Source organism: Akebia trifoliata, chromosome 8, assembly GCF_017979445.1.
Source record: "Akebia trifoliata isolate Shusen 1 chromosome 8, ASM1797944v1, whole genome shotgun sequence".
NCBI classification, from domain to species: domain Eukaryota; kingdom Viridiplantae; phylum Streptophyta; class Magnoliopsida; order Ranunculales; family Lardizabalaceae; genus Akebia; species Akebia trifoliata.
In genome coordinates this window covers 5,439,996-5,454,701 of record NC_141382.1, presented here as the reverse complement: position 1 = coordinate 5,454,701, position 14,706 = coordinate 5,439,996, and the positions used below count along the sequence as shown (strand labels likewise).

At 34.2% G+C, this 14,706-nt stretch overlaps 1 protein-coding gene across 1 annotated transcript; it reads right to left on the bottom strand.

Moving 5' to 3' along the window:
- Positions 1-9,681: 9,681 nt before the first annotated feature.
- On the bottom strand, positions 9,682-12,138 carry LOC147395676 (3-ketoacyl-CoA synthase 11-like). Its single transcript, XM_086451790.1, has 2 exons — positions 11,142-12,138; positions 9,682-10,662 (listed from the first exon to the last, which is right to left on the bottom strand). The coding sequence occupies exons 1-2, from the start codon at positions 11,880-11,882 to the stop codon at positions 9,871-9,873; spliced, it is 1,533 nt and encodes a 510-aa protein (XP_086307916.1). The 5' UTR covers positions 11,883-12,138; the 3' UTR covers positions 9,682-9,870.
- Between the last annotated feature and the right edge of the window lie 2,568 nt (positions 12,139-14,706).

Genomic DNA, 14,706 nt, shown 5'->3' with positions numbered 1-14,706 from the left:
ATATATATATATATATATAATAAAAAAGAATTATTAATTCTATATAGCTAAAAGTCATTAGGAGTTCTCAAGGAGAGAATTTTTTAATGAAGAAAGAGTTGAGAATATGTTCTTATTTATAGGTTTAAAATTTCCTTCAAAATATTTAGAAAGCAGTGTGAGATTTACAAATTATATAAAAAGCACTTTTATAATCTTCAATCCATGTGAAAAGATATCAACTAATAGAAATGTTATAAACCAAAGTACTTACTTTTTCTTTAATAAAAAGTACACCAATCAAAAAAGTAACTTTCAAATATCATTTTAAAACAAATTAAATTAATTTTATTTGAATCAATTTTGAATAAATATTAATCAGCATTATTAATATTTATTTGAACAATCCCCCACTTGATTCAAAAACAATTAATTGAATAGAGGCAAACTGTATGTATATCAAAATGATCATAATAAGTATAACCATAGGTACCTAATGATTTGAACCTTTGACTTGTATATATACTTTAAAGTTTATAAGATATTTAAGTAGATTATAGCTTTGAACTTAAATTCTATGTAATAAATCGGAATTATATATACACTTATTATAATCTAACTCATTAGTGACAAAGACTTGCGCTTTGCAGTCATGTGCTTCAATCCTGATTTTCATGAGTATTTCAAAGAGAGGATCGATTCTCTGTTTAAAGTAGTTAAACTTTTATTCTTTAACACCCAAGCTTAAGATATCCTACAAGCTTAAGATTCTCTGTTTCCCTTTATTGTTGAATTATGCACTGGAAACAAGTCTTTGTCTTCAAGCGTATCTATTTTTTCTTTTTCTTTCTAGGGGGAATAAGGTTAAGTCCTATTGTAGAACCCAATCTAGTAACCCAAATTTAGTCCAACTGCACAAGTCCTTTCTTTAAGTCAAATAGCCTATCTTTGAAAGTTTCAAAACCCTTTTGACTCAATATCAATTGGTTAAGTTCGCTTGATAAAAAGTATTTGATCGAATCTAAGATGGAACCACATTTAGATCATTATCTAAGACCCAAAAGATTCAATGACCAATATTGAGCGAGCCAAGCTACATCGACTCTTTTCTTAGGCCCACCCACCAGCAGAGGCAATGAGTAATGAAAAGACACTAATGCATGAAATAATCCTTTCATGCATAGCGAATCAAGAAATTTTTTAGGGTATAAAGTATGACAACTTGGCTAGTTGGTACTAAAAATCTCTTTGTGATAATACCATAAACTTGGGTTCAATAGTTGGGCATTTCCATGGTAGGTCTCATTATCCTCCTATCCATGAATCGTGATTATGTTTTCTTAATGAATAATCAACACCTCTACTTCCACCTTGAATAGAAAATCAAGGATAGCCTTGATGTTAGAACATGCACAAGAATTGGATGGTTAGAAACAAAAAGAGACACATATCAACGAAAGTATATAAATCAAGTTTTCTCTTCATTCTGCAAGTTTTTTTTCAAACACATCACAAATTAATTAAGTAGTCCTAAAATCAAGTAGAATCGATTGCACATCCCTCAGTCCCGATATCGTCAAAGTTTTACATGGATTTGGTGCCCAAAAAAAACGAAGGGGTTAGGGCCTTCATAATTTACGTAGTGCGGCCCGGCTAAATAATTTTCAGGTCGTCAAATCTAGGTTGGGCTAGGGCCTAATAGAGCTGTGCCTGGCCCGGCCCAGTACCCTACGAATCTTATATGCATCCTCATAATATATTTGATTAACACTTATATTTGCAACATGATGTCATGCCTGTAAGGACCAAATGCACTTATTTTCATTCTTTTATTGGAACCCCTTGATTTTCTCCCAAAACTAGTCATTTTTAACCCTCTTTCTTTCAACCTTAAAGATTCTCTCCTCTTCAACCCTCAATTCCCAAGAACATGATAGAATTTCCTGAGTAAAAACATAGATTTTTGTGTAGAAAATCAAGGTTTGTTGTAAGACATTGCAAATGAGGGATTGGTGAAATAGTTGAATAGTTTAAAAATAATTTATTCTAGAGACTAACAACTTCAAGATAATAGATTTTTAGGGTAAATTGGTCATCGACCTTAAGATTCTATCTCCTTCAACCTTTATATCTCAACAAAAAGATATGATTTTTGGAGGAGGATAGGATTTAGATAGAAAAATCAAGGGGTTCCTGCACCAAGCATCTTCAAGATGTGTCCTAACGCCACGCCAAGATGTGTGCTAATTCTTTGGTGATTTACATATGAAGAGGGCAGGGATTAGCAAAACTTGGTGTAGCAATAAAATTTCTTTATAATACGGACATCTAGGTAATAGGTCAATTAACTTCTTAGACATAGCCAAAGAAAAAAAAAATGATCAAATGATTTATTATCCAACTATTCCTTAAATGTATGGTATGGTCGGTACCCATTATGTGTTTAGAAAACCTCTATTGTCACATCAAATTTTGTTATTACCCACAATTCATGTAATTAAGTGCTGAATGAAAAAATGAACTCCAAAAATCCTACTTAATCGTCTTCTAGATCACTAGTCTTTTCTAATGATCTTCAAGTCCTAACGATTGTGCATGGAAAATGGGTGGGAAAATGATTTCTCTTGAAAAATATGATTTTGAGGCATAAGAATGTGTATTTTCCATGAAATTCATTTTCCAACCCAAAGCAATTTTCTACCTTGGGCTCAAAATTTTCTTCCCTTCACCACCCAATGGGGGGGGGGGGTGATTATTCAACTGAATTTAGCTTCTTGTGAAAAATTTTGAGTTATTTTCTGTTAAAAACGAATTTCTTACTATCATATAGACTTTTCACGTTTGGAGCTTAAACAAATTCCTTTTGTATTCGAAGGAATTTAAAAGCATTCATCACATCGACCATAAGGATGTTCTGTCAACAAATAAACATAACTAACAATTGGTTAAATGATCATTTTTCGAAGAAAAAATTGGTTCCTAGCATATCTAGCCCTTGTCACCTTAAGATATGTGCTTTATTTGAATTGATTGACCTAAGTGTTCGGGAAATATCATTCCCAAGCTGGGCCAGTAATTTTGACTTCATAAATGAACATTTTTCCTCTTTGGATTATATACGTATGATTCTCATATATGTTGAAACTAGCAGTACGACGGAATGATGCTTTGACATGAATTTTTCTAAGGCCAACGGTGTTGACTATTGAATACTAAGGGTTCGTTTAAGTGTTTTGTGTTTGGATGCTGGGTTTTGAGAAGTATTTTCAAAAGTACTTCTGACATAAATTTTTGTTTGAAAAATATTTTGAATTCTGAAAAAATGATTACAAAACCCCTTTAAATACCAGTAACAAAACTAATTATGTCCTAAAAAGGAATAGTTTTTTTTTTATCCACAAAAATGCTATACTATCATTTTAAATTCAAAAGATACTTATTTCTTTATTAAAAATGGATAAAACATCCCCTAAAAATTGGATACATGAAGGAAAAAAAATATGTATAAAGATTACCTGTAGCAATAAATAGTAAAAATAGCTTGTCTAGATGCATTCATCTAATATGTAAACATCAATATAATTTGGATAGAGAGCATCAATGGTTCATCGAGACGCATTACTCTAATATGTTAATGGTGTTTCTGCTTTCATTGCTGAGGTTACTTGCAATTGTGTATCTTGAGGCGTACACATTTACAGTTCTGAATTTGTCACATCAGAGAGTTGATTGAGTATGACACCTGGCAAGTCATATTATCTTCTTATAACATAGGAACAATATCTACGTGGCAAGCTTTGGTAGGAAAATAAACACATTAGGTTGTGTGAACGGCTTAGTTAGGAGCCCAAGCCCAAGGTGACTTAAACTCTAAAAAAAAGTGTGCTACGTAGACACCGTTCCTAATACATCGTATTGGATCCTGAGTCTTACGAAAATATCCTCAAATACTTATTTCCACAATGTATTTAATGTAGCTTATAACATGTGCGCTTAATCAAAGGGAAGGGATCCAAAACAGTGTATGCTCCTAACCAAGGTAAGGTCACTACGTGAAAACTGGAAAATTCGACAGAAAGGCCCACAGATTTTAGAAACTGAATGTTGACCATCTAGGACCATCAAAATTATTGATGTTCCTAGATTTGACGGCTTAGAGTTGTCGAATTTCTTCCATCCTTCATTTATTTGATAGTTTTAGCCTATCAAAAATAAAAATTTGACAATAAAAAATTTAATCCCTTTATCCATCAAATTTTATGAAATTTGACGGCCTTGGGCTCTCAAGTTTGGGCATTTTTCAAATTGTGGGTGGCATTTTTGGTGACCCACTTACCATTTGGACATGTGGTCCATCCCATGATGAATCTATCGTACCAAAAATCATAGTGTTTGATAAATTGTATCCAAAGGATCTAAGCTCTTGAAAAATAATTTATATCCAACAATTAGAAATCATTCTTACGACAATATTATTATCAATGGATTCACTTCACCAATCAAACTATCTTTTATTTGTAGATTCACCAATGGATGGATCACATATCCTTGTAGTCAGTGGGTCACTAAAAATGCCATTTGGCATAAAACGGGAGCCACCCGACCTTAGTGTCCCGGATCCCTACTCTTAATCAAAAGGCGTTGTACATTTTGTTTGGACTTTTTCAACTCCGATAGGATTAGATGAGAAGAAGAGAAAGGAAAAAAAAAAATAAACTTCGAAGGAACCCTCTCCATTGGATTGACATTTTTAAGGTGTTCTCAATTTTGCAGAAATTTAAGGGTGTGAAATAAATTCAAAATGTAACAAGTCTTGTAATACGGAGGGACACTTCAAAATTTTCAAGCCTTCTATCCGCTTCATAGTCGGGAAGAGAAATGAAAAAAATATCTTTCGTTACCATCCACTGCCACATCTACAAAAAGGCTTGTCAATGGTCCTTAATTACTGCGCTAACAGTTTCATGGGGTGGGCTGAGGAAAGAATTTTTCGTGAGATATTAAGTACAGCAACGCTTAATATTTTATGATTTAACACTTTAAACAGAGATCAGTTTTGATTTGGGTTGTCTCCAAACTGTGCACCATCACATCAGAAATATTAGGTAGACTTGTGTAAAACGAGTCCGACTTTGAAGCAGTCAGCCTGCTTCAAATTTTTTGAAGAAACCTTTCTCGTTGCATAACACATGGCATTTTAAATTTATTTCATGCCTTTGAATTTTCACAAAAGTTTGAAACATCTCTTTGAAAAATCACTTGTAAATCAATGGAGAGGGTTTCTTCAAAATTTTGAAATGGACTGCCCTTTCAAAGTTTCTTCCATGTAAAGTTAGTTTGCTTCTCATAATTATCTGGATTATCCCTAATCTTGTTCTCTCAAATAATTATGAGAATTAATCAAATCAGAGCAATTCGAGAATTGAGAGCATTGATTTATCGATCTAGATCCAAAGTTGGAGATGATGAATTAATTGAACCAAAGCAATTTATTCTTGATGCAGTTATTGATTTGCTTTGCCCTATTGATGAATTTACTAGAAAAAGTTGGAAGGAAATCCATAGGAAAGAAGAAACAAATGAATGTGACTATTGGTTATTTTTTTTTAAAGTCATGATAAATAAATGCGACAAAATATATGTGGTCTATACGTGACTATCATGGAATGGGCACAAAATCATAGATATTTTTTCTTCAGGATACACAAGGAAAAAAGATAAGGAGCTTTGTGCTACCATGTCAACCACATACAAAATGCATACGTATTTCTGCATTGATGTATCATTAATCTTTTTTAAAAAATCACTATGATCTTACTCCCCCACATGACATACTCAAAATACTCTCTTGGCATTGCATGTGCTAGAACCATAAATCTTTTACCTTTGAATACACAATTGCATTATGATTCTAACACATGCCATGTTAGGAAAGTATTTTGAGTATGGCATGTGGAGGAGTCCAAAAATCATTACTCTTTTTTAAAATATATAATTGATCTGTTGGAATTTATTCAGATAGTTGAAATCAGAGGTTTAAAAAAAAAAAAAGAGCCTATTGATTGGAACAAGTTTAATAGTGGATTATCAATTAGCTTTCATTGGTCATGTCTCTTTCCTCCAAGCGGAGCTAATAAGGAGCTTGTGAGGGGCAATTGCCCCTATAAAACTTTGAGACAATCCTGCATTTTCAGCTAAATACATTGCCCCCACTTACTCATCTCCCTCCTTATTTGCCCCCACCCCATCACCGCTCTCCAATTTTTACCTTTTAACCCCCCTTACAATTTTTGAAGATGACATGATCTATTGATGAGGCCTTCTCTCATGCATTAATTGAAAAAGACCTGTACACTTTTTTTTTCTTTAACTTTTTTTTAAAAGTCTTCTAACTTTTTCTTAAAATATTCACATTTAAAATTTTCAACTGTACCATTAATTATTGAGAGGGTTACAGTCTAATCGAAAGTCCAAGGACAGCCAAATAAGACGTGCCACATGTCTTCTCAAAAAGTGATAACAAAAAAAGTAAAACTGACATCATTCTACATTAGTCATGTCTCTTCTATAGCTTTCATTGAGGGTTACAGTATAACTGAGAATTCAACGACAGCTAATCATTGTCACGAAGTCAGAGTACGGATTTAAACTTAAAATGGGTAAGGGAAAACTTTAAAAAAACGTGGAAAACAAAGAAAAAATGAGAAAAAACCCATTAAAAATAAAAGATAAAAAATATATTAAAAATTATAAAAATATTTATATTTAATAAAAATTCATAAAATCAATTTATTATCATAAAATCTCATATTTTTAGATTTATGAATGACCAAATTCTATTAGGTATCAAATCCCACATTGAAAAATAAGAAAGTGTTTAATTTTTTTTTTTTCTACGAAAAAGACAAAAAAATCAAGAATAAAATGACGTTTTTTTTTTATCACAAATGAAAAAATTGTATTTGTGAATCATTTTAATCATCGGAGATGCGAGACACATTTTTTTTCTTCAAAAATCATCATTTTTTGTTACTATGTAACTAAGATGTAAATTTTAGATTTAGAATTTTATATAAAGCTAATCCTAAGAGTCGTGCTAGAGTGACCTTCATGGGGCACACACGGGAGACACTTTGACATGGTGGCGCCCACATGTCCGTAAATGCGTTTTTACTTGTATATCGAAAAAATGCATCTACGACGCCACCATGTCAAGATATCCCCCACTGAGGTCACTCTAGTATTAATCTAATCCTAATTGTAAATAACTAACAAAGTTGTTTGAATGTGCTATAATTCTTAGAAATGTTGAGGTAATAATGTGAATAAAAACTTTTGTAATGATTGAATGGTGTGTTTTAATTTTTTCTTAGGGTGTAATAATAAAAGTTGGGTTGGATAGGTTAGCCCAAATTAGGTAATTTTTGGTGAGTTGGATGGATTGGGGCGGGTTGGGCTCATTGAAACTTCATCTCATTTTGATTAGGAAATGTATATATATATATATATATATATATATATATAGGGAAATGTTCAGCACCCTAAGTTTTACCACACACTTTAACAAACGTTTTTTGTCCTACATGGGTTAGAAGTTTTGGAATGAGTTGATTTTTGGTGAGAATGATCTCTATGATTAGAAGATCATCCTCCCCAAAAATCAGCCCATTCCGAAATGTTTAGCCCCATGTTTACACGTTGAAAAATCGTGGACCGTCCATTTTTTGTAAATCAATTTTGATGGGGTTAGAAGTTTTGGAATGAGCTGATTTTTGGTGAGGATGATCTCCTCACCATAGAGATCATCCTCACCAAAAATCAGCTCATTCCGAAACTTCTAACCCATGTAAGACAAAACGCGTTTGTTAAAGTGTGTGGTAAAACTAAGGGTGGTGAACGGGACCCATATATATATATATATATATATATATATAAAATAAACAATGTCAAAAGCAAAACCACTACACAAAAAAAAATTTGTATGCAACCTCCAAAACTATTATTATTATTATTATTATTATTTTGATCGATAAAGTGAGGTTAGAGGGACCCCACCCCTTTAATTAAGCAATCATGTTCGAACATAATTACATGAGAAATCCTCCATGATAATCCGCAATAGATCTTAGGGGATATAATCACTATCCTCCATTACAAAAAAAAAAAAAAAAACACACAACCTACGGATCCTAAACAAGCAAAGTAGTCCACCGCTCTCTTTGTTTCCCTCCAAAACTATTATTGAAAGAATGCCGAGAGAGAAAAAAAGAGAGAATGAAGAGGGTGAGAGTGAGTATTCATGGCTTAGGGGCGGAGCTAGGATTTTCTTGTAGTGGGGGCAAATTATGGTTAGTTGTATAGTTGAAGAATTGAAGATGAATGGTTTTAGGGAGAAATTCAGAGATTTTTTATTAGAAGTTGAAGAAAATGATATTTAGGTCATTTCCAAATAATATATGAGAAACGTTGGTTAAGAGGTAATGTCATCAACAAAAAATTAAAAAGGGAAGGGGGCGGGGCAAAAATTGGAGGAAGTTGAGGGTGTGAGGGCAAATGGGGAAAGAGGTGAGGGAGTGAGACAAATGGGACATGTCATTAGTTGAAAATATAGGGGAGTCTCAAAGTTCTACGAGGGCAATTGCCACACCAGTTCCTCATTAGCTCCGCCCTGCGTGGTTGTAAATTGTGATTCTTGGAGTTTGGGTTTTCTTATTTATTATTATTTTTTCACTTCTAAACTTAAGTAAAAAATGAGTTTTCATCTTCAAAAAATCTAGACAACAATAGGCTCAAATAAAAAGAAAAGTAAAAAAAAAGGAAGATTTTTTCCTTTGCTACTACAGATATACGTTATAAGAATAATTAAAAAAAATACTTTAAAAAGAAATAAAAAATTTATAACTAACATAAAAATCTTTATATATTAATATATTGCTTCGGGCTTAGGTTGAATTGGATTACATGAAACCTCAACTCAAATTGAGGTCAGGTTAAGATATTCTAACCTATACTCAACTCATCTTCTACATAACTTAACCCAAGCTTGCCCATGAATCGGGTTGAGCCTGGGGCAACATGACAAGGTTGCAGCCTTAATCAAAGCCAGTGGTCCACAAGATCACCACATGAAAACTGCAATATTCCACAGAAAAAATTGATTGGCCAAGGCTTAAGAATTTTAGAAACTAAATTTTGACGGTCTAGGACCGTCAAAATTCTTGATGTTCTCAGATTTGATGGCTTAGAGTTGTCGAATTTCTCTCATCCTTTATTAATTTGATAGTTTCGATCTGTTAAAAAAAAAAAAAATTGACAAGAAAAAATTCGACGCCAATTCAACCTTTTGGTCCATCAAATTTGGGTTTAGCATATGTAAAAAGTAATTAAGATCAAAGAAAAGAAAGAATCGTGATACATGAATGCCTGTGCAGATTAAAAGAATCTACAGAAATATAGAGGAATGTATAGGATTTTATTAGAGAAACAAAGAAAATACTTAGGTTAGATGATGACGATGGTGCTGCCATGGCCCAAAAAACTGCATGCCAAGATTGTACTAGGTGCTTGGACTTTGATACCATGATGATGGTATAATTTCAATCAAATTGCTTGAGCATTACATGAACTCTAATAGGATTTTTATACAGATTTGCTCCAACCCAAAATATAGAAAATGAAACTTAATTAGGAAGTTTCAAATACTTAATTAATTGATATTATATAATTATATAATCCAAAATATTCTCATAGAACGTGAGATACAACTTTCTTATGTTTCGGTTTATCTTGTTTACATTTATTCCATACTCCTGATTAATCTAAACACCCCATTTATTGTTTTTCCTATGCTTAAGATATTTTTCAACACACATACAAATTCATAAGCTAATTTTACTTGTTCACTACGGTGATTGATGTCAGTTTTGGCACATGAACAGGAAACACGTCGATCTCATCCATCCATGGGTTCTTTTCTTTGGTTTGATCAATGGACTTTAATGCTCTCCATACTGCACTGTTGCACTTGAACCCAGAACCGAAGGCAATCTGCCATGCCCTATCACCTTTCTTGATCCTTCCCTTAGCTTCAGAGTAGGCAAGTTCATACCATAAGGAACTACTAGAAGTATTCCCAAACCTATTAAGTGTCATTCTAGAGGGTTCCATGTGCCACTCTGTGAGTTCCAAATTCTTTTCTAACTCATCAAGAACACCTCTTCCTCCTGCATGGATGCAGAAGTGCTCAAAAGCTAGCCTGAAATTAGGTTTATAAGGCTTTATCTTCATTTTGATAAACTTTCTTCCAACTAAAGATATCAAGAAGAGAAGTTGCTCTGATATAGGGAGTACTAATGGTCCAAGGGTTGTGATGTTAACCCCAAGAGCTTCACCTGCTACAGACTTCAGTTCTTTTGATAGGGCCACTCCAAGTCTGCCTGTGTCATCTTCTTCTTGAAAAACACAACTGAAGCTACGACCATCGGCACTCTTGTTGGTACGGACGGTGTGAATGAGTTGGTACTTGGAAAGATGACGATCGGATGGTCGATTGGATAAGAGAATAGCGGCACCACCCATGCGAAAGAGGCAGTTAGTTACGAGCATCGGACGGTTGTTACCCAAGTACACATGGAGTGACAAGCATTCCATGCTAATTACTAGGGCGTAGGAGTTCGGTTGTGCCTGTATGTGATCGAATAATGAGATTCAATGGTTAATAATAATTATTTGACCTCATGTGTGATATATGATCACTTTTTTCCGTTAGGCAAGCAAGATTAGTGTTCAATAATTAGTAGGTGAAGGCAGGTCTATAATTAAACTTTCACTAATGATTTTTGAACTCAACCTGACAGCCTGACTCAAAAACTCAGCCACGTCTCATGGGCAAAGAATCATAGATTCTTTCACAACTGCAGTTGGCAGGTCCATCGGGTCAGTTGTGTATCCTGAGGAACAGAATCTATGGTTCTTTGCCCATGCCACGTGGGTGAGTTTTTGAGTCACCTTGTCAGGTTGAGTTCAAAAATCAAACTTTACTAGTAGTTGGCATGTTCAAAGGCACATCTTGATTTTCTGAAATAAAACAATATTTGATGAAGTGAAGCTTCATGACAAAAGGAAATAAATCAGAATATTTATCGAAAGGTTTCAACAATAACCTGGAGAAGATGCTTGCCAAGATCAATGGATATAAGTCCAGCACTGCAACCCATACCACCAAGATTATAGCTCTTTACATCCTCTCTGAGCTTGTACCGATTCACAATCGTCGCAGTATGAGATGGTATAGGATTAAAAAGGCCACAATTTACCACTAGAATCCCTATATCCTTCACGTTCACTCCCGTCTTCTCTAAGAGCTCACCGATGACCCCAAACATCACCATCTCAGATTCCTTCCTTGACTCTGCGATACAAGGATTCATTGGCACACTCAACACTGCATCCGGCATGTAAGTCGATTGACCCAAACCTGATCGCTCCAAAATGTTCTTCTTAAAGGCCAAGTTCTCTGCATTGAAGCACCCTGACAACGTCGAAATCTCCATGAACCTCTCTCCACTACAGATTTGACTAGGCTCGGGCTTATAACACGAAAAATCAACTAAGTATACTTTTGGAGGCCGGGTCATGAAGTACCAAGTACCTATGAAAATCAAGAGCGATGAGCAAAATATGACTGATGCAATATTGAACATGCCAAGGTTCCATAGTTCGATTAAATTGTCGAACGGCGATAAGTAAGCGAAGAAGATAACATGGACAAGCCCTATCAGGAAGATTGCATGCGAGATCAAGTAATGGTGTCCAAGCTTAACACATCTGAGCTTCACAGATTGAAGAAAATCTGAAAGGTTGGTGTTCCTCAAGTTGGTTCCGAGCTCTTGTTTCTTCTCCATTGTTGTGGGCAAAACAATACAAATCTACTAATATAGCAGTTTGAGAAACAAGAACAAATTACTATTTATTGTCAAAATGAAGCTAATGAAACAAATTAAAAATGGAAATCCACTGATCACAGTGCACAGAATTATGAGACGAAGACGTGTGAAGGAAAAGAAAAAAAAAAGCTAAAGATAGGAGAAGCTGAACTTGGTTGAAGAGGGCGAGTTCAAAGAATTAATAGATTGTGGAGAGAGAGAGAGAGTGAGGGAGAGTCCAACTACCCTAACAACCTTATAAATTATAAAATTATCGGCCGCACTATTTGCACCCACTTTTTGTTAGGAGGATTTACTGTGATTCTCACAAGCCTGACGTGGACATGCATCCATAACTGCAGATGGTTTGTATCGCGAGGAAACAATTATGTGCACATCTCGCGACAGACTTGTGAGAATCGCAATAAATACTTTTTGTCATTTCAGCTTTTTCTTTTTGTTAATTTCGTGTCACTCATGGGAAATGTTCAACACCCTAAGCTTTACCCTCCACATTAATAAACGTGTTTTGTCTTACATGGGTTAGAAATTTTGGAATGGACTGATTTTTGGTGAAGATGATCATTATGATTAGAAGATCATCCTCACTAAAAATCAGCCAATTCCGAAATTTTTAGCCCCATGTTTACAAGTTGAAAAATCGTGGACCGTCCATTTTTTGTAAATCATTTTTGATGAGGTTAGAAATTTTGGAATGAGCTAATTTTTGGTGAGGATGATCTCCTCACCATAGAGATCATCCTCACCAAAAATCAGCCTATTCCAAAACTTCTAACTCATGTAGGACAAAACACATTTGTTAAAGTGTAGGGTAAAGCTTAGGGTGGGGAACGGACCCGTCACTCATTTAGATATTATCTATTTATAGTTACGAGATATAAACGTCCACTCTAGTTATAGTTGAGTGAAGTCCACATTACCCTTCTTTGTTTCTTTTTCTTTTCATCCCAATAACTTTATTGCCTTTCTCTCACTTCAACAAAAATGTTTTTTTCAAGCATTTTTTCATGACGTTCAGTACAAAATACTATTAAAAATGCTATGAATTGTAAAACAATTTTTTCTATAGCATTTGAATTTTATAGAGGCCCTTCTAAATTTATAATTCAAAATAAAATCCCTAAAAGTCATAAATAAGCTCACAATTCCAAATGGGGTCTATTAATTGGAATAGGCCTTCTAAAACTTGAATTTTGGTTTTCCACAAATAAAACTCATGATCTAATCAAATCTAAGTGATCCACATATTAATTATTGGGCCCTACATCTAAGCAGATAAGTGAAGTCTATAAAAAAATCCATAGAGTCCTCAAAATTGGAATTTAACCCAATTAACTTTTAAACCAACTAATAAAACTCATAAATCAAGAGTATAGTTGAAAAATTAATTTACTCTAAGTTTATAAATATCAAGCCTTCCACATTTGAGAGTGAACCTGGATCACTCTCTCTCAAAAGACAGAAGTTCTTCCTCTAGAAAGAAGAAATTCTCAAGCTATCTTCTAAAGACAAAACAATGTCTTCAAGAGATTCAGATTCAGATTAAAGAGATGATCAAGTCTAAAACCCTTCTTCGAAAGTCAAGAAATTCTTTTCAACTGATAAAGCGCAGAGCATGGGGAGAAAAAATTCACACGAAGCCTTTATAGAAGATCAAGCATAAAAAATAACTATTGATCGCGGGCGAAGCCTAGAGAGAAGAATACACACGTGTCACCACTATTTTGTACTTAACTATTAATCAAAGAAAAATACTGAGATCTATATCTCCATTTTATCAAAACAATATAAAATCATTTACAATCTTACTTCACAAATGTCGAGCTAGATTTGTGAAGTTTGTTGTCAACAAATTTCTAGCACGCTCAGTAGGACTATCTTAGTATTTTATCTTTCAGTCAAACTGTAAAAATACTAACAACAATCTCAATAGCGTCTTGCAACGTCAACATTATCGCATCTACTATTGCTAAAAAAAGGTAAGAAAATCATTTATTCCAACTTTGAATCTATTTAGATAATCAATCACGATCATCCTATGATGCGAACAATGACAAAAATTGGTGGTTCCCAGCTTGTTGAGCCTCTCCATCGTCACTCCAAAAAGAGTAATACAAAAATGACACTTACGAAAAAGACATTGTGGAAGACGACTCATTGGATTCTAGATCCGATTCAAAGTCAAGCTAGGGACCATCTGGATCTCTATTAATCAATTCCCCATCACAACTGTAAACACCCCATTTTTACCTATGCCTAACCCGAGAACATTAAAAACTTTTCGAGAACGAGCTTGAACCAAGATAGCTTTCCAAAGGTTTCAAAAACCTAAATTTGCAAGCAAGCAAGGTATGGGGACCATTTTCAATAAAATTTGACTTGGCCAAAGGTGACCTACAGCCAAACAAAATTTTTAGTTTAACCAAGAGTTACCCACGGCCAGAATAGATTTTAAGCCTGGCCAAGGGTAACCCACGACCAGAAGAAAAGTTTACTTGGTCCAAGGGTGACCCACGACCAAGCATAAAATTTGCTCAAGCCATGGTTCATCTAAGGCCAATTTTATTGGGCAATTTTTTTAACCCATGTGCATTTTAATTTTGTTGGGATTAATTACCCCTACCTTAATAGTTTTTCCATAAGAAATCCTACCATATTACTCTTTTACCTTTGCTTTAATTATTCAAATAGTTCTTTCATCTTGTGTTTTAGGTAATTTTTCAAATCCTCTAACAAAGACTTTAGTCTTGTTTGGTCCTCACTTAAGACCAATTACCTCCAT